The sequence below is a fragment of the Pinus tabuliformis genome, chromosome 6, assembly GCF_031772625.1.
Source record: "Pinus tabuliformis cultivar Carrire ecotype Pingquan chromosome 6, CPIR1, whole genome shotgun sequence".
Lineage (NCBI taxonomy): Eukaryota > Viridiplantae > Streptophyta > Pinopsida > Pinales > Pinaceae > Pinus > Pinus tabuliformis.
This window is the reverse complement of record NC_142292.1, coordinates 118,569,883-118,588,309: the sequence shown is the minus strand read 5'-3', so window position 1 is coordinate 118,588,309 and position 18,427 is coordinate 118,569,883. Positions and strand designations below refer to the sequence as shown.

General features: G+C 40.4%; 1 protein-coding gene across 1 annotated transcript in view; it reads right to left on the bottom strand.

The window, feature by feature from the left end:
- Positions 1-18,427, bottom strand: part of LOC149257625 (pyruvate kinase 1, cytosolic-like) — a 191,346-nt gene that overhangs the window by 151,121 nt on the left and 21,798 nt on the right. The window contains exons 2-4 of the mRNA XM_089381138.1: positions 6,394-6,490; positions 6,117-6,214; positions 5,219-5,374 (exon numbers count right to left, since the gene is read on the bottom strand). Of these exons, the coding sequence (XP_089237264.1) occupies positions 5,219-5,374; positions 6,117-6,214; positions 6,394-6,490 (351 nt within the window). The remainder of the gene's footprint in view (positions 1-5,218; positions 5,375-6,116; positions 6,215-6,393; positions 6,491-18,427) is intronic.

Genomic DNA, 18,427 nt, shown 5'->3' with positions numbered 1-18,427 from the left:
TCTAGGAGTATAAGCAGGTTATGGTGGTCTTCTAGGAGTCTCCCGTACAGACCGACGACCAGAACTAGAAAGCACATGCCCTCCACGTGAGGGTGTAGATGGAAGTGGCAACAGCAAAGGAACAAGACTCAGAACTCTAGCACTGCTATTGGATGGTGGAGGTGGCATGGCTGCTGCAGCTGCTTCATCTTCATCCCTTATAAGTTCCTCTTCCAGTTCTTCAAGATGTATAGTGCCATCCTCCAAATTGTCTTCCTCTGGGTGGTTGTCCCAAATTTTATATGTGGGATCCTCATAAGCTCGATCACAGTAATGACTCAACAACCTCAAGTTGTAGTGCACATAAACCAAGCTTTCTGCCCGGTTTTCATTGAGTCTGTTTCTTTTCACATTATGTATGAAGCTGTAGGTGCTCCAACACCTCTCTGCAGAAGAAGTATTTACAACCTGTGATAGAACTTTTTTTGCCAATTTTGGCAAAAGTCCCTGGCCGCCATATGTTTCCCACCATGTGAGAGAATCAAATCTGTCTCTGTCTTCCATTACATGGAAGTTACCAAACAAACCAGTGCCACTGAAGTATTTGCCTATTTCAAGGCGCACAGCTGCACATTCCTCCCTGTCAGGTATCAACTTTTCTAATGCTTGCAAATATCCACTAGTTACCTCTGCATCTAAATGGGGTTTGGTCCTAATCCCACCCCCTGGTGCAGGTTGGCCCAACCAAGATGTAGAGTAGTATTTTGGCGTAAGGATATACGCCAAGCAATGTAGTGGAAGATTAAGTCTATTCCACCGTTCACACACACAATCGTGAATCAGTTTGTACAAGTCGGGATCTTTGTTATGAACAATATCTTTTATTTGCCCCAACATGGTATCCATCTGCTCATACACCTCGCCAATCACTGGTTTGTCTGTATCTGCAAACCAAATCATGTGATAAATGGGCGTGGTGAAATCCAATACTTGCCTCACACTTGTACAAAACTGACCATCAAAAGCGGCCTCCTCCACCAGTTCAAAACCTCGCCTGTCAGCTGCATTTGTAGCCCTTTCCTTTAATACCTGCCAATGTGGACTTGATACCATGCTAGCCAATGACTCTCTTACCTTCAAAAGGCGCCTGAAGGTGAGGTAATAGCTACCAAATCTGGTCTTCGCAATCTTTAACAACTCCAATCTTGAGTGACTGCGGAAAAGGCCATGGGTATTGCTATGATTTGTAATAAATTTTATCATTTGTTTGCCTTTCTTGTACAAATCACCAATCCATTTGTATTGTGCATTTTTGTTCTTGACAACATCATGCATCAAAAGGTTCAATGTGTGAACCTAACAGCCAGACCAAAATATGTTGGAGTATTTATCCTCAATAATTGCTCCCGCTGCCTTACAATTATGAGCATTATCAGTGATGACTTGGATGACATTGTATGGCCCAATACGGTCAATTGTTTCAAGTAATGCTTCTGCAATGTTGATGGCGGTCTTGAACTTGTCTGAGTAATCATGTGCAATTAGAAAGATGGCACCACTAACAGACACAGCAAGAACACTTATCAATGGCTTGCCTTTTACATTTGTCCATCCATCAGATACAATGGACACCCCATGGTCAGTCCAAGAACTTGTCATTCTATTCAAAGAATGTGATATTTTTGCTTTTTCATGATCAAGTCCAACGGTTCTTGCCTTGTCATACCCAGGGCTCTTATAACTTTTAGGGGCATCATTTATGGCAGAAACCATTTCGTGCCAATAAGGTGAGCGAAGAACATTGAATGGTATCCCACATGCATAGAGAAACCTGTAAACCTTTGAATCCACATCATTCCTACACCCCTCATCAAGGAAATCTGATATGCTTCTACGCCTTAAAGCTAATGACCCTGTGCCTCCATATCCACTGCCTTGGGAGGATGCTGAAGGAGTTCTTTGTGCTTGTGATTGTGAGCTTGGTTCAAAGAAACCCCTTGATTTTTTAGATTTGTATTGGGCTTCCTCCTCTTCCCTTATGTATTTGGCTCTATCTGCTGCTGACACAGCTGCACAAGTTTTGATCCCTATTTGTTTATCTCCATCCCATGGCCTTTTCTCGCAGAGGTGTTTTCTGGCACGGGTGTATGAACCTGTGTAATTATTGTTGCAATGGGGGCAATGAAATTTAGTGGTTCCACCCCCTTTCCCTGCTTCAGGCATGTTAACATATTTCCACAATGGGGTTTGGTCTTGTTTAGTTTTTTGAGAGTCATGTTCACCCTCCTCCAGCTCCTCCTCACCGGGGTTTTCATCAAATCCACTTTCTCCAGCTTCTTCATCCCCCTCTTCATTTTGGCTCCTCCATTTCCTACTCTCCAGCACCATAATAACCATAAAAGGGACCAAGAAGAAGAAAATGCCAAGAAATATAGCCAGGTCCATGATGTTTGATATTTGTAGGCTTTTGAATCTGCAAAATTTAATGGGAATGGGAATGGGAATATGAATGAGAAAATTAATTTAATTTATTTAGATTAATTAATTTTATTTATTAATTTTATTTAGATTCATGATTTTTTTACTAAATAAATTAAACTAAACTAAATTAAACTAACTAAACTAATGTAACTAACCTCTTTGCAGGCTTGCTCCTCGGCGCTTGCTCCTCGCTCCTTTGCTCAATCTCCTTCGCTCTCCAGCTTCTCCTCAACTCATTCAAGTGACAATGAATTTGTTTTTTGCCCCCAAGTCGTTTTAAAACAAAAAAAAAAATAGAATGAAATTTTTTTTGGGTCCGCGGATTTTTTTGCGCCCGAATTTCTCCTGACATCACGCGCGTCGCTCCCGGAGCGATAATTAAACACTCTGATCACCCCCGAACTGTAATTTTCGCTCCGGGAGCGATGAGAGCGTAAATTTTTTTTCCGGGAGCGCGCTCCCGAGCCCCTCCCGCCCAGAGCGCGAATTGAGAGCGGGTTCGAAGGGGGGGGAGCGCTCCCCCACAACTCTGCCCCATAGTGACCATGTCATGCCTTATGGCAGTATTTTATGAAGTTAGTTATGTCAACCAGTGTTTTAAAAAACGGTCGGCTCGGAACCGACTCGGTCGAGTTGGTCTGAGCCAGCCTTGGATTTTGTGACCCGGCCATTGAACCAGTTCGGTCGACCAAGTCAATACCGAGCCGGCCGAGTTGTTACACAACTCGGCCAGCTCGACCAAGTCCATATCAACCCGGCCGGCTCGGCCAAGTCCATATCAACCCGACCGGGTTACGTACAGCGGCCAGTGAACCCAAAAAAACAGCCTTTTTTTTTTTTTTTTTTGGGACTCCCTGGGCTTCCCTGTCTGACTCATGGGTTTCCCTTTCTGACTCTGATCCCTAGTATTGATATGCTATTCATGGTAATGTTAAATTCTTAAAGTAAAAGTGACATTCTCCTTAATCTTCATTTTCATCCTTTGATGAAATGAAGATTAAGGAGAATGTCACTTTTACTTAAATTTTTAACATTACCGTGAAATGACTCAGGATGTTTGAGAGTGGTTCCGGCCTCATTGGATTTCATATGGCGAAAGTAGAATTTTAGATTTCATTCGAAATCCAGCAGACTTATCAGTTTTTCAGGATTTCAGGATTGGGGGATTGCAATGTTTCCATTGAATTTTATCATGTGTTAGGGTATGGAACTCATATTTAATCAAGAGCACCAATCCCTCTATGTACCTTGATGTTAGTGACATTGGTTGTCGAACTCCTTCGAGATTCGCTCCCAAACTGGGAGCTTCTGAAAATGTCGCTCCCGCTCCCGTTTTCGCTCCCGCTCCCCACTTTCGCTCCCTCTCCCAAGTAACACTGAGCCAGATGATGTTGGCAACTCTAGCAGTAGCTAGTAGTACTGGTCACAGACTTTTGTTGTAGAGGCCATTTCTAGCCTCCTTGGTTATGTGTTTTTGTTTTGATCTCTATATCATCATCGTGTATGTATTGGACAGTGCACTGGGTGCCATTTTGATATAATGGATATATTCATGAGCCTACTTTGATCATATGTTGTCTTCTATCTATATTCTAATGCTGTGTGTTTGGAAACATGAATGAAAATCTTTAAAATTATGTGTTTTTATAAAAAATAAATATTTAATGTATTTTTTACAACGACTGAGTCATTGAAATCGAGCCAGCCGAGTCGATACCGAGTCGGAGTCGACCCTCGGCCGAGTCAGAGTTTTAAAACATTGATGTCAACCCATAATACTAAATTGTAATTTTGGGTAGGCCTGTCAGGTCTATTCATATTTTAGTGAATGCCTCCAAAAGGTTAGTGAAAATGAATAAAGGGATTGTTTCCCTAATTTCTACAGACATGCGGTGAAATATATGAGGTATTTAGAATGCACAAGTAATATTCTAAAGCTTCATGATAAATCTTGGAGTACAAGATCCACCATTAAATCTATATGTAAGTTTTGCTTCTATTTCCTTTGCTAAATTATTGTCTATGCTTGTAGACTGAAGACTCAGGGCAATCTTTTGTGCATAAGTTCTACAATGATCATATCACAATGTGTATAATAATAACCCCAAGGGTCAGCTCAATCAATTGAACCATCTGCCAAAAACATGTTGTTGACCAGGAGGATTTAGCTCTTAGGCTTAAATCCAGTCAAGTCCCTCAAGACTACCAGACAATATTGTGGCTGCCAATTGATCTACTCTCCATCTCAATATTCTGGGCAAAAGAGGGTGGGATCCCATGAGGTTTCCTGGGAAAAAAACAGTGCATAATAATAACTCTATTAAACTATATATATACTTGCTCTCATGCATTACTCATATAAGCTGACTACCAAATCAACTAATATTTGGTTATACATGGGACCCCTTACATATTTAGGAATATTTTTTTTTAATTATGAAAATAACATATTTATATGATTCCTACATACATATATATGTATGTTATGTGTGCATATATTGAAATTTTGAAAGTGCTATTCCCAAACTCCATACAATTTCGAAAGCCTAAAACCATTTTGCCATTCTAGGTGACAGAATTAAAACACTTCTATAGAGAAAGAGAGAAACGGGTTTAAGTTTAAACTTTAAACATGGTTCCAACAAGCAGCACAACATTGAGAGAGATTATTCATTCAATTACAACACTAGAAATCAGTTCCTTCAGTTTGGCATTCATTTGTGCATGGAAATTAAATGGAAAACCATGAGATACATACCTTGGCAAGCCCACCATAATTTATTGGCAAAACCTCAGGTGATGCTTCCTTGGTCTGATCTGGTGTCAGAGTCACAAACGCATCAATCTCAAGCACAACAGGCTCCTCACTCCTGTTAAAAACTCGCAACTCTGGACCAACTGTATCGAGCATGATCTGTTATGTGTAGAATAGTTAATTTCATAGAGCACTGAGATGCACACTGAAACTCAATAATAGCCCATTTAACGATAAAAATAGGTTGAAAATGAAGATAATTCTTACGGGCTAGATAAGAAAACTACTGAATGCATCAATAGATAATGAATATTAGTTCCAATTTAGGTGTGTGAGAGCACCAAAGTAATGCTGGGATTTGTGAACCATAATTAGTGAAAATACAATGAGAAAAGAGAGCAAAAATTCTAAAATCAATAGAACAATAACAAAAAGCAATTATAGACCCGAGGATATTCAATCGTAAAGTAAAATAAGAAGGAAATATGCTCCCAGATACAAGATTAAATCTATAAATTACTGAATCTGGATCATATGTATTGTAATTTCCCTTGGGAGAAACCTGAACCGGTCTAACAGTGAATAAGCAACTTTTATAGCTAAGAAAGTACCAGCAAAGTTGAAAGTCTTTTGGTAAAGATAGGCTTCGGTTTTCCCTTATTTGTGATTTTCTTCTGAAAACAGTGGCTCAAAAAAAATGACAAGCTTACCAAATAAAATAACTTTAGATCAATTACATATTGAAGCCTAAAATCCATTAGAGAATGTAAAACGCCAATATCCATGCATTTTTAATTAGTGAGAAACAAGCACAGTTTATCAGTCATTAATCTCTATATAGCTAATGAAGCAATTCCATGTGTCCTAATGGACAACAGTTAGAAAAACAAACTGAACTTACAGCACAAAGTTTATTCATTCCTTTTGCAGCAATCTTCAAATTTTCAAGAGTTTCTTGGTGATAGTCATTATCTCCCCCCGAGAAATCAAACCGGGCAACTGCCATAGAATGCAGACATCATACAGGTGTTTTTTTAGCAAACACATACTAGGACTCATACACACCAGATGAACTATCCAACTTAAACATCTGCTGCAATTCTATTCAAACTCAGAAAGCTGCAAAACAATAAGCAAAACAGACACAAATCCAAAATAAAGTTTGAAGGAAAACTCACCAGACATCCCAGCCTTAAGGCAACCCTCAATCACCTCAACAGATCGTGACTGTGGTCCAAGAGTACCAATAATTTTTGTCATTGCAGGAAAGAAATTCTGCAAGGTACCAAACACTGAAGTTATGTTCAAGACTAGGATTTAATCATACGTTATCTGCAAAAATGCTCAAAGCTTGCCAATACAATGGTAAATTATGCAAGCATTCTCAAATCAAGACTAAATTCTGTAAGGGGTAAAGGATAAGTCCTGTTCTGAATTTGGAAGCCGAGCCCAGAATCCAAAACAGTACATGCTTGAATGTTTAGCAACTATTTCCAGAACATAGTTAACTTAAGAACCAAACTCTTCTGAAAAATCAATTGAATCCAAGGCTGAAAACTTCACTCATGCAAGGAAAAGGAGATTTTTCATGGTCAAAGGAGCCATTATGGCTTGCAGTTATCATTTTATGGATCACATCGGACCAAGTTTGACTTGCAATATGAATCTGATTGAGCCTGGCAGTCTATAAAACTGCCTTAAACCTAAGTTGCAGGAAACGTGGGCAGAGGATCCGTTTCCGTATGGAAACGAAACAGAAACAGGGAAACCCGTACGGTACGGCCTGGAAACGCATTTCCGGCCGTACTAGCCCGTTTCTCGAGGAGGAAACGTGGCCAGTATGGCCGGAAATGCGTTTCCGGGCCGTATGTCGGAGTTTCCTCTTGTAACTTGACTTTTTCTTGTATTTTTTTTTTAATATTTTCGCTTCTAATTTTTTATTTGGCGACTCAAATATCCTCTAGATGTCTCTCAAGTTATAAAAAAATGAGTTTTTTGAGTGGGGCAGCCGAATGTTCAAGCCTATGGCCCTAGTGTTGATATGCAATTCATGGTAATGTTAAATTCTTAAAGTAAAAGGATGAAAATGAAAAATAAAGGAGAATATCACTTTTACATGAAAATGAAAAATAAAGGAGAATATCACTTTTATATCACTTTTACATGAAAATGAAAAATAAAGGAAAATATCACTTTTACATCATCCTTTTACTTCAATTTTTAACATTATCATGAAATGACTCAGGATGTTTGAGAGTGGTTTCACCCTCATTGGATTTCATATGGAGAAATCCAGTGGACTTATCTGTTTTTCAGGATTTTAGGATTCGGGGGATTGCAATGTTTCCATTGGATTTTATCATGTACTATGGTATGGAACTTGTATTTAATCAAAAGAGCCAAGCCCTCTACGCAGGGGAGACTCCCAATAATCAAGAGTGTGTAGGGTACTAGGGTATGAAACTTGTATTTAATCAAGAGCACTAAGGTCGTTCGACTATGTAGGAGGAAACTCCCAATCAAGCACGAGACAAGAAATTGGAAATTTCTCGTGGCTGATTTTGGATATTTCTACTTTCATTATGCGATCATTCATATGTAAATTTAGAGACTTATAGTTTATGCATTGACAATTGACAATTTTATCATAATGTAATAAATTAGAATGTATCATATATACTTTATGATTGCACATATTTCTTAAATGTCCTAATATATATATATATATATATATATATATATATATATATATATATATATATGGGGAAACGCGAATCTATATATATATATAGATATTCGCATTTCCCCGTTTCCAAAATTTGCGGGGGGGTCACATTTCGTACCCATGCCCGTTTTGGAAACTCGTACCCGTTTCCCGTTTCGTGCAACTTAGCCTTAAACTGTGACTTCAGTCAGTTTTTGCTGTGTTTAAGGGAATTTCTTCTCTGTCGATTCATTGAAAGTGACAAACAACACTGAAGGAAAACAAAGCAACCCATCTAGGTTACGCAAACCACTGTTGCCCATCCACAAATGCTACTGGACATCTAGGGCATCAAAGACAAAAGGTCTTAGTCAACCAGTGATTCGTACAAGCCTCTTTTGGTTTCTTTTACAGCCGTGGAGGTACCCCTACATACTGGTTTCATCATTTATTAGTTGTTTGTTATTGAAGATTTATGGCAATATCTTTCAGAACTTTTTAGGAAATTTTTAGGGTTTTCAAAGTTATTTAGGTTTCCTTTTGCTAATGTGTTCTTGGATGGTTTTGATAGCCTTCACTGAAGAAGACAGAAGCCATTCCCTTGACCAATAGGTTGTGTTGACCACTACTGGTCAACTACCCATGCAGTACACCTCCTTCCTGTTGGCAGAGAAGGATAGCTCCTGAGCGACATGTCCGTGCCAGCCTACAGTCATCGACAGCTTGATCATTTTTGTTGTAAACCCAGTCTGCATGTTTGAAATGTAAATAATCTAAGCAGATCAGAGTCATGTATGTAAAGTTGCCTAGGTGGACCTAACTTTCTAATGACGATCTGCGTCCCGGGAGGTTTTTAGTCTCACCGATCCATGGATCGGCAGAGTTTTCCTTCAAACCCAACCCCAAAGCCGGGATGCATTTCGTTATTAGGACTTTAGGAGAATCCTAGCGTGTTACTCTGCTAGATTATAGTTGTGTCGCAGATCTGGGTGGTCTATGAGGGTCTATGTTAAAGTGGATTCATCCCTTTGAGATGTAAATTGTAAAAAATTGTAAAAAATCATGATGAAATGTGTCTTGAGGGTTGAAAATGTTGTAAATCCCCTCATGAGTCCTAGGTCCTAGGTGCTAGGTGATGATTCCAACGGCTGGGTTTGATGATCCGTCTTAAGATAAATTTAAAATTTTTTTTAATGAATAAAAATAATAAATTCATATATAATAAAAAATAAAAAATTAAAAAAATTTAAAAATTTAAAAATTTTAAAAATTTGAAAAATAAAAAATAATAAAAAATAAAAAGCATAAAGCAAAAACCCTAAGCAATAAAATAATAATATTTTTGTGGATCACCCAAAACTAGCCGTTGGGATCATTTCCTTTATGTAGGGTCTTAGGAGGTCATTTTCAGGTGGATCTGATCTGTGAGTCTGTACTGAAAGCTCTCTTGTAAACTGATTTCTGATTAATAAAAAGACTTTGGGGTTTCAAACTGGCTGGTGTTACTCTCTGGAACTGCTGTGAGGTGTTTGAATTTCTGCATATTTCAGTTTTTCAACAGTTAAAATAGCTGATTTTTTTCAGAGCATTGTGAGTACAGGTAGCTTGCTCACGTGCTAGGGTCTGAATGCTGTAGGGTTTCTGGAAAATGGCAGGTATCTCCATTTTCTCTTGAAATCTAGCAGCATCTCTTGCCCTTGTTTGCTGATGCTTGCTTGAGGTGTGCAGGAAACTTTTAGGTGAAGGTTATTTGTGGGCGTTTGGGGAAGTTCTGGGCTGAACCAGCCGACTCCCACAGGCTGTTCTGTGCAGAGCCCAGCTGATTGTGCCCTGGGTTAATTATTTCAAGTTTATTTCATGTTTTACATTGAGAAATTTTTCTGATTTACAGTGAAGTTCACAGTGAATTTTCTTCTGATATTTCAAGAACATTACTGTTATTATGGTTAAATCTGGCTGTTCTAAGAGCTGTAGAATTTCTGTAACTGTGGGTAAATTTTGAAGGTTTTACGCTGAAAATTTTGCATATCCCTGCTAGTCTATTGTTTTATCTGTTTTCCAGGGTTTCAAAGGCCCATGCTGCTGCTGAAAACATATTGCGCCAGAGTGAAAGTCAAGCGTGAAAAGGTGTGTTCTGCAGGTTCCAAACCATCTCAGGTATTTTACAAAATCCTCGCTGTCAATATTTCTTATAATCGAGATTTCGCTGCGTTTTTAGTCTTGAATCTTCTTTGGTGGGTGTCTGGAAAGTTTGCTTGGGATTCAATACATGCGTTTGGGATCAGAACTCCTCAAAACCGAAATTTTTTTTTGCTGCTTTACGTAAACTCATCTCCCTGCAGCGTGAACCCTGTCACGGCTTTTCATCATCGGATTGAGCACACTTTCGATTTCCGTCTTCTTTACTGAGCCAGGGGCACGATTTTGTTGTTTGTGGTGTTTATTTGTCTGTCGCTTTCCTGCATTTGTGTGCTGGAGCTCGCTTCGCGCCATACCTCTGTTCTAATCGTCATCAAAACCAATAAAAAACTTCCCATGTGTTGCTCCTGTGGCTGCATCGTCCTGGTTTGACCTGCGGCTGCATCAAATTAATTTTTTCGTTCCCATTTTGGAGGCATATCAAAACCTTTCAGGTGAGCTCCCGTTCCAGCCATCGTTTCAAAAAGAAATCGACCCGTAGGCCTTTCCAAGCCCCCGCCATCGAAAAACTGGAAATCTGAATGCAGTGGCATCGCTTTGGTAATTTCGTATTTGTTTCCTCATTAATTTTTCGCGTCCCCAGGTCGAAGTCTCTCAGTATTTGGCGTATCCATCTGCGTCTTCCCTTTGATTTTTGGCCTGCGGCCCCGTGCCTATCAGAGCTCTGTCCCGTTCACCTGCAAACTCCCCCGCCGTCGTGGTTTTGATTACTGGTTCACACATTTAGCCATCACGCAAACCCTCGCCTCATTTTGCTGCTTTCATTAACGTGTGATCAGGCTCACCGGGTTTCTCTTCAGCATTTTGCTGGTGTGGTTCCATTCGTTTTGGAAATAGCCCAGTTCGAAAATCTCTGCATCTTCATTAAACGCTGCCTGGTGTATGCATTCCTCCTGCCGCCGCAAGCTATGATCCTCGGTTCAGTTGCTCGTGGTGTTTTCGAATGCGTTTGGATGTTGTCTTTAGCATAGTCGTAGGGTTAGCATAGGTCAGTTTTAGGTTAGTTTATATTTGAATATAGCGTATAGTTTGTAGTTGTCGTGATTTAGTGTAGTTTAGATTTTTTTTTTTTATTTTCATGTAGTTTAAAATTTTCGTATTTAGATTTAGATTTATTTTTTTTTTTATATATAGTTGCATTTTATTGCATATAAAAAGAAACAAAAAAAAAAAAAAAAAGGGACGCGGGATTTGCTTTTTCTTTTTTTTCTTTTTTTTAAACATAGGTTAGTTTGTTCACATATTTTTTAAATCTTAGTTTAAAATTTTAATTTTTATAGTTAGAGCTTATAAAAACAAAAAACAAAAAAAACAAAAAAAAAAAAAAACAAAAATTTTTATGTTTTAGACTTAGATTTTAGTTAGATTTTGATTTTAATTTTTAGTTTAGTATTAGATTTATTTTTATTTTTTTTAGATTTTATTTTTTTAGTTTAAGAGATTTACATTCAGCTGGAAGTTTAGCTTGAAATCTTTTGCCTGAAAATTTGGTGGAAATTCTTTTTGTCAAAGATCAGTGATTTGGGAAATTTTGTTTATGCTGAGATTTAAGTTTATTGATGTGGAGTGAATGCTTTACCTGAACAATTATCTTGACGTGGTATCTGGTTAACAATTGGTGGCCTATAGCTGTGTTATCTTTCCCCTAATTGCCTGATATTGTTATTGAGTTTCCTTGCCTTTTGTGGTTTACTGAATTTTCAAGCGTTGTTTAGGCTATTTGATCGTAAGTGATTATTGTTCATGGTCTTACATTTTATATATCATCTAACAAGAAATCGCTTTAAAGGCACTGGTCTGCTCAATTCGTCAAGTCATTTTAGTGCATCTCGTCTCCTGGCTCAACTGTCTGGCAGTTGGCCTTCATCTTTCCTCAGGGTCTACCCCCCTTAGCCGTGGGAGACAGGCTTAAACGGAGAGACCGGGGATCAGAGTGACACCCCCCGGTCTGAGCGTTGTCGTGTCAATCCGCGCGACAACAGGTTGTTCTCATAAAACCTATAGCTTGTTCTCCTAAAAAAAATATGAGTTGTTAGACCTCCTCCTAGCCACAGCTCAACAGACAGAATAATCATCTTTCGGCCTCAGATGTTAGGAGTAGCTCCTGCTCCTCTACTCCCTAATGATGATACAGTTGGATCTCCCGACAATTCTGGAGGACCCAAACAAGGAGAGATTGCCTTGCTTGCCTCCCTCACCATCGGCCCTCAGATTCAGGAGATGCTGACCTCGTTGGCCTAATCTTCAGTTCCCCTTTTACTTCTTTGGAGTTACACAGTGCAGCAGCGACATACTCCATATCTCTCATTGTTTCTCACTTCATGTGATTTATCATTTTATACATTCTCTATTTCTCTAATTGTACCTTTATTTTACTTTAATCTTATTTTAGTCATATTTTAGTCTTTTTAGCTTTGGAGTTACAATGAAGTCGTATTTGCGCTTCCATGTAACGAACAAAGTTTGTATATGCAGCAGAATACTCAAAAGATCTAGTATATCTAAATATCCATTATAGGACAAATATATTATATAAGAATTGTATAGAAGATATGAGATGATTACAAATGAGGCCCGCTTATATATATCTAGGCAGGTGCCTTCTCATGGATGGTCATGTCCCATTAGACATGCCTCTTCAGTACTAATTACTAATTAGTGATCACTAATTAATCATTACTATATTTTTTATATAAATTATATTCATAACATTGCCTTCCTCTTCAAAAAGCTTTGTCCTCAAAGCTTATTACTGACAAGGCATGTCATCTATTTCTTTGTCTTGCATCTTTCAAAATTCTTCGAGTTGTGATAAAATTGTTGAACTAAGAAAGGATCTGACCATCCTAAATTAATTTTTTGTGGAACCTTGCGGCTACTGGAAACTTGTGATGAATTGTTATCACAGGACTGGATTGCATAAACTTTAGTATTCCTTGGAACATAAGTTTTTTGTTTATGTTCTAAGTGGTACAGATACGTACACTGATTGAGATGTTTGTTCTTGTGATTCAGATGTTGATAAGGAGTTCTTCTGGTTTGACTTTCCCTTATCATGAGTGTGGTAGTTTCCTGATTTTCTTTAGGTACTGATGTTGTTGAGTTGGCTACTAAATCATCACTTGGAATTTCCATCATTTGAACTGCAACATCTAAGTACGTCCTCACTTCAGTTGGATTTGGATTTGTTTGAACTGTGAGATTAATGGGATCTGTGTTTGTTCCCTTTTCTTCAACTTGGACTGTTACATCTAAAGACTTTGATACTTCTTTCGTGAGTAGTTCTTCTAACTTCTTTTTTAATGATTTCTTGTCATCCTTAAGTTTCTTAATTTGACTTGTTGAAGTTTCTAAGTTTACTTAGTTAGAAACCCTCCATGCACTTTATCTGATTTATTCCTACCTACTTGTTATTTTCCTTAACAAGTTATTTACAATGTAAATATTGAAAATAAACACTAGTGCACGCTCAACATATTACAAATCAGCAACTAAAAGAAACAGAAACAAACACACCATATGACACCATTATTTTTGGACTAATGTCCCCGAAAAAACCCAATGTGGGAAAACCGTTGCAACTATCTGAGGGTTTGATTTATTAACTAGTTTCAAAATACAATCCGGGTGCCAAATCCGGCAAACCCAACAGAAAAAACTCTCGGCAGTAGTACCTCTCCTTTGAAGACAAATGCTCCAACTGAAACGTCGGATAAACACTCCGGCAGCTCCTCAGTTCCAATCTGCCCCACGAAAAACCCTAGCGTTAGTCCCTAGGGACTGCATCAGCCTCTTCTGCCCTCAGCGTCAGCTTTCCCGGCAGTTCACGCAGTCAGCAGTTCCGGTTGTTCCCAGCAGTTCAGGCAGTTCCCGGCAGTTCCGGTTGTTCCCGGTAGTTCCGGCTTCTGCCCTCTGCATCAACTTTCTAGGTAGTTCCCCGCAGTTTCGGTTGTTCGCGGCAGTTCCGACTTCTGCCCTCTACATCAGCTTTCCCGACAGTTGCAGCGTCTGCCCTCTGCGTCAGCTTTCCCGGTTGTTCGGACAGTTCCCGGAAATTTTGGTTGTTCCCGACAGTTTCGACTTCTGCCCTCTACGTCAGCGTTCCCGACTGTTCCGGTAGTTCCGGCTTCTGCCCTTTGCGTCAGCTTTCTCGACTGCTGCGCTGGTCCTCCCATCACTATCTCTGCTTCCGTATTCACTGCCCCTCAGCTGCAATTCCGATCACTCTCTCAACTTTCTCAGTAAACCCAGCCCCAAGAAGTCGAAATCTTGATCTCTTGGTGTGTTCTCCAAGTGACCCTCAAGCCTCCCATTATACTTTTCTCGTTGACAAATCAACAACCGAGATTAAGTCCCTAATCAACGGCTAAGATTAGATCTGGCTTGATCCATGACTTTTGGACCATTCTAACACAATTTTATATCAATTCACATTAATATTTTATTTTCTCTAAGTTAGACTTAGGGACTCCATTAAAAATATTAATTATTTTAATATCTCCCAAACTGTTTAGAATCTGCCCAAACCCTCTCTGGGTATTGGAGATCTCATGTGCCTTAGCCTCTCCACCAATTTTCGTGGCTAGAGCATATCTGATGCTACCTCAAATCAACACTCCCTCTTAGCAAGGACTGTGCTCTAGTAATACTCTTCATTGAGCATCACTCTGATCATCCAGCATCGGTCCCTGCGCTGATGCTAGGCTTCCTACCCAACATCCTCTATACTGCTACCCATGGCCCTGCCATTGCCACTGCTGCATCCGTACTGCAACTCCCTCTCATCATGCTGCATCATGTTGCCCATAGTACTACAACTGCTAACTGTTGCACTGCAACTCAGCTACTGAGAAGTAAGTAACTGATCTCCCAACTCTGACATCTTTGTCAGGCTAGAAACACTCCTGATGCTGAAAGCTCCCTTTGTCACTGACAAGTGCTCCCTCTCTGACCTCTACGCTGCTGCAACAACTCTGTGCATCTCGCATCGTTGCACACCTCTCTATGTCGTCTTGCACCGGTACAACACTCCTGTGCCTCTCGCACTGTTGCAGCCTGCTAGCCTCGCATTGTCCTGGGAATCCTACACAGTAACTCCCTCTATCACTCCATCCGCATCCGTCTCTACCGACATCCGCCAGTCCTGCTACTCCTCTTCGGGGCTCCTGTAGCTAGGTATAATCCAAGAGGTTGGGTACCTCAAGGATCCTGCCCCTCAGCTTCAATAGTCCTCCTAACTACAGCGTGATGTCTCCCCACTTTCGCTTAAGTGGTGTGTGTGCACTCGTGGCATATTCATCGTCCGTCTCCACTTCCTTCTCTACCCGTGCTAGCATTGCCTTAGTCTCAGAAGACTCTCCCTTACTCTTCTTCCTTGGACACTGGGTCGCATTATGACCCAGCTCCCCACAGTGGAAGCACTTGATCTTGGAGAGATCTTTCTTCTTCCGCTTCTCCTACTTTCCCTCAGATGCTAGGGCCACGTCTTCCTCCTCCTGCTTGACTTTGATCCCCTTGCTGCTGCTAGCCGTCTTCGACTATCGTCTGACCCCTTCCTAACGAAGAGCTGCCTACATCTCGTCCCAAGGTGGAAGTGTCCCCCGGACCAGTATACTGGACAAATACTTCTCAGTCTTCCTCATTCAGTCCTCCGAGGAAGGTGTCAATCGATTGTCCCTTCTTCATCTGATATGACCTCATCTGATTCTCAAGCAGCATTCTTCTCTACACAAAAGTATGTTGGTACAACTTCTTGAGAGCCTCCCACATCTCAAATGTTGTTTCCTTCTCGGCTATGTGTCGTACTACATGATCCTTGACCCCATCAAGGATAATGCTCTTGGCCCTCACCATCGCCTCCTCGTACCTGTCATTATCACTAGGGTCGACTGGGATAGATATTACCTTCAAGGCGAAGTTCTTGACACAATTCCTGTCAAGTACGGATAAGATTCTACTTCCAAACTGCAAAGTTCGATGCTCCATCCAGTGTATCCTGGTCTCTTACTCTGTGTACTCCCATGATGCTCCTCTACTTCCCTCCTGGAAGTTCTCTGTTCGACTCCTTTGAGTCTCTACTTCCCGTCTAGAAGTTCTCTTCTGGACTCCCTCTGAGTCTTAATTTCCCTCCTGGAAATCCTTTTGCCGCTTGTCGAGATGCCCCCTACTCTGATCGTCTTGTGCAACCGCACCACTGATTCGAGTTCCTCGGCTAGAAACCCTCGGTAGCAACTCCTCCGGCCCTGCTCTGTCAAGTATTGTTCTGACTATAGTACCTCACCAGCGCCACTTTGCAATATTCTTGCAGCCTTCTAAACTCCAGCAACTGCCTATCTGTGGATTGTATCAGCCCCTCTCTACATCACGCTAGCCCTGCGTCAACCCTCTGGCCCTTTGCGTCAGCAACGCTGGCCTCTCTGAGGCTCTGCACAGCTCCCGGCTACCTCTGCGTGGCCCTACGTGAGCCTTGGCTAGCTCTATGTCACTCTCCTTGGTTGTTGCGCTGCTAGAAACAGCTTTTGTCAACTCGAGATAGTTGTTTTCCGCTGCTATTGCTCCACTCAGCTAATGTCCTTTAGTCCTCCTGTGATCTGCAATCACACTCTGATACCATGTTGAAGTTTCTAATTTTACTTAGTTAGAAACCCTCCATGCACTTTATCTGATTTATTCCTACCTACTTGTTATTTTCCTTAACAAGTTATTTACAATGTAAATATTGAAAATAAACACTAGTGCATGCTCAACATATTACAGATCAGCAACTAAAAGAAACAGAAACAAACACATCATATGACACCATTATTTTTGGACTAACGTCCCCAAAAAAACCCAATGTGGGAAAACTGGTGCAGCTATCTGAGGGTTTGATTTATTAAGCAGTTTCAGAATACAATCTGAGTGCCAAATCCGGCATACCCAACAGAGAAAACTCTCGACAGTAGTACCTCTCCTTCGGAGACAGATGCTCCGGTTGAAACCATGGATAAACACTCCGACGACTCCTCAGCTCCAATATGCCCCACGAAAAACCCCAACGTCAGTCTCTAGGGACTGCATGAGCCTCTTTTGCCCTCTGCGTCAGCGTCCTTGGCAGTTCAGGCAATTCCCGACAGTTTTGGCTTCTACCCTCTGTGTCAGCTTTCCTGGCAGTTCAGGCAGTTCCCGACAGTTCTGGCTTCTGCCCTCTGTGTCAGCTTTCCCAGTAGTTCCGACAGTTCCTGGCAGTTCCGGTTGTTCCCAACAATTCCGACTTCTGCCCTCTGCATCAGCTTTCCCAACAGTTCCGGCTTACGCCCTCTGCCCTCTGCGTCAGCTTTCCCGGCTGTTCCGACAGTTTTAGTTGTTCCCAACAATTCCGACTTCTACCCTCTGCGTCAGCTTTCCCGACTGTTCCGGCAGTTCCCAGCTATTCCCGACAGTTCTAGTTTCTGCCCTCTACGTCAACTTTCCCGACTGCTGCGCTATTCCTCTCGGCACTATCTCTGCCTCTCTGCTTCTGTATTCACTTCCGCTCAGCTGCAATTCCGATCACTCTCTCAACTTTCTCAGCAAACCCAACCCCAAAAAGTCGAAATCAATGTTACTTGGGAGCGGGAGCGGGAGCGGGGAGCGGGAGCGGGAGCGGGAGCGGAAGCGGGAGCGGGAGCGACCATTTTCAGAAGCTCCCGGTTTGGGAGCGAATCCGGGAGCGATTTTTTAAAAATATATATATTTTTATATTTTTTAATTTTTGATACATATATGTCAACAAAAACATGTAGAATGATGAAATAGACATAAAAAACATAAAAAAACATAAATTGATCATTGAACCATATCACATCAATCATCTAGAAATTATAATCGTCATCAACCATGTCCACAAGTTAGTAAAATACATATTACAACTGCAACATATTGAGTCTTATAAATCATGATTCATCAAATTCAATATTAAAGTTTCAACTTCAAGCTTTCAGAATTGAAAATTCAATAACATTTATCATTATTGATCACCAAAGTTGTACTTGTAAGCCAAGTTTAACCATTACAAGAAGTAATATCGAAGATATTTCTAAGTCCTAACTTCTAACTGTTAACATGATATGAAATGTTAAAAATTTATAAAATGAAACATGAATAATGAGATGAAATGAAACAACTTTAGTCTTTCACAAAGCATCATATTCATAATTCACAATCATTACCAATGAGTTATAATTGCCAAGGCCCAACTTCAAACTTCAAATTTTCATTGTCACAGTGATATAATGTTTACAAAAAATATCATAATGTCATAATGATATGAAAGAGTCAAGAGTCAAGAG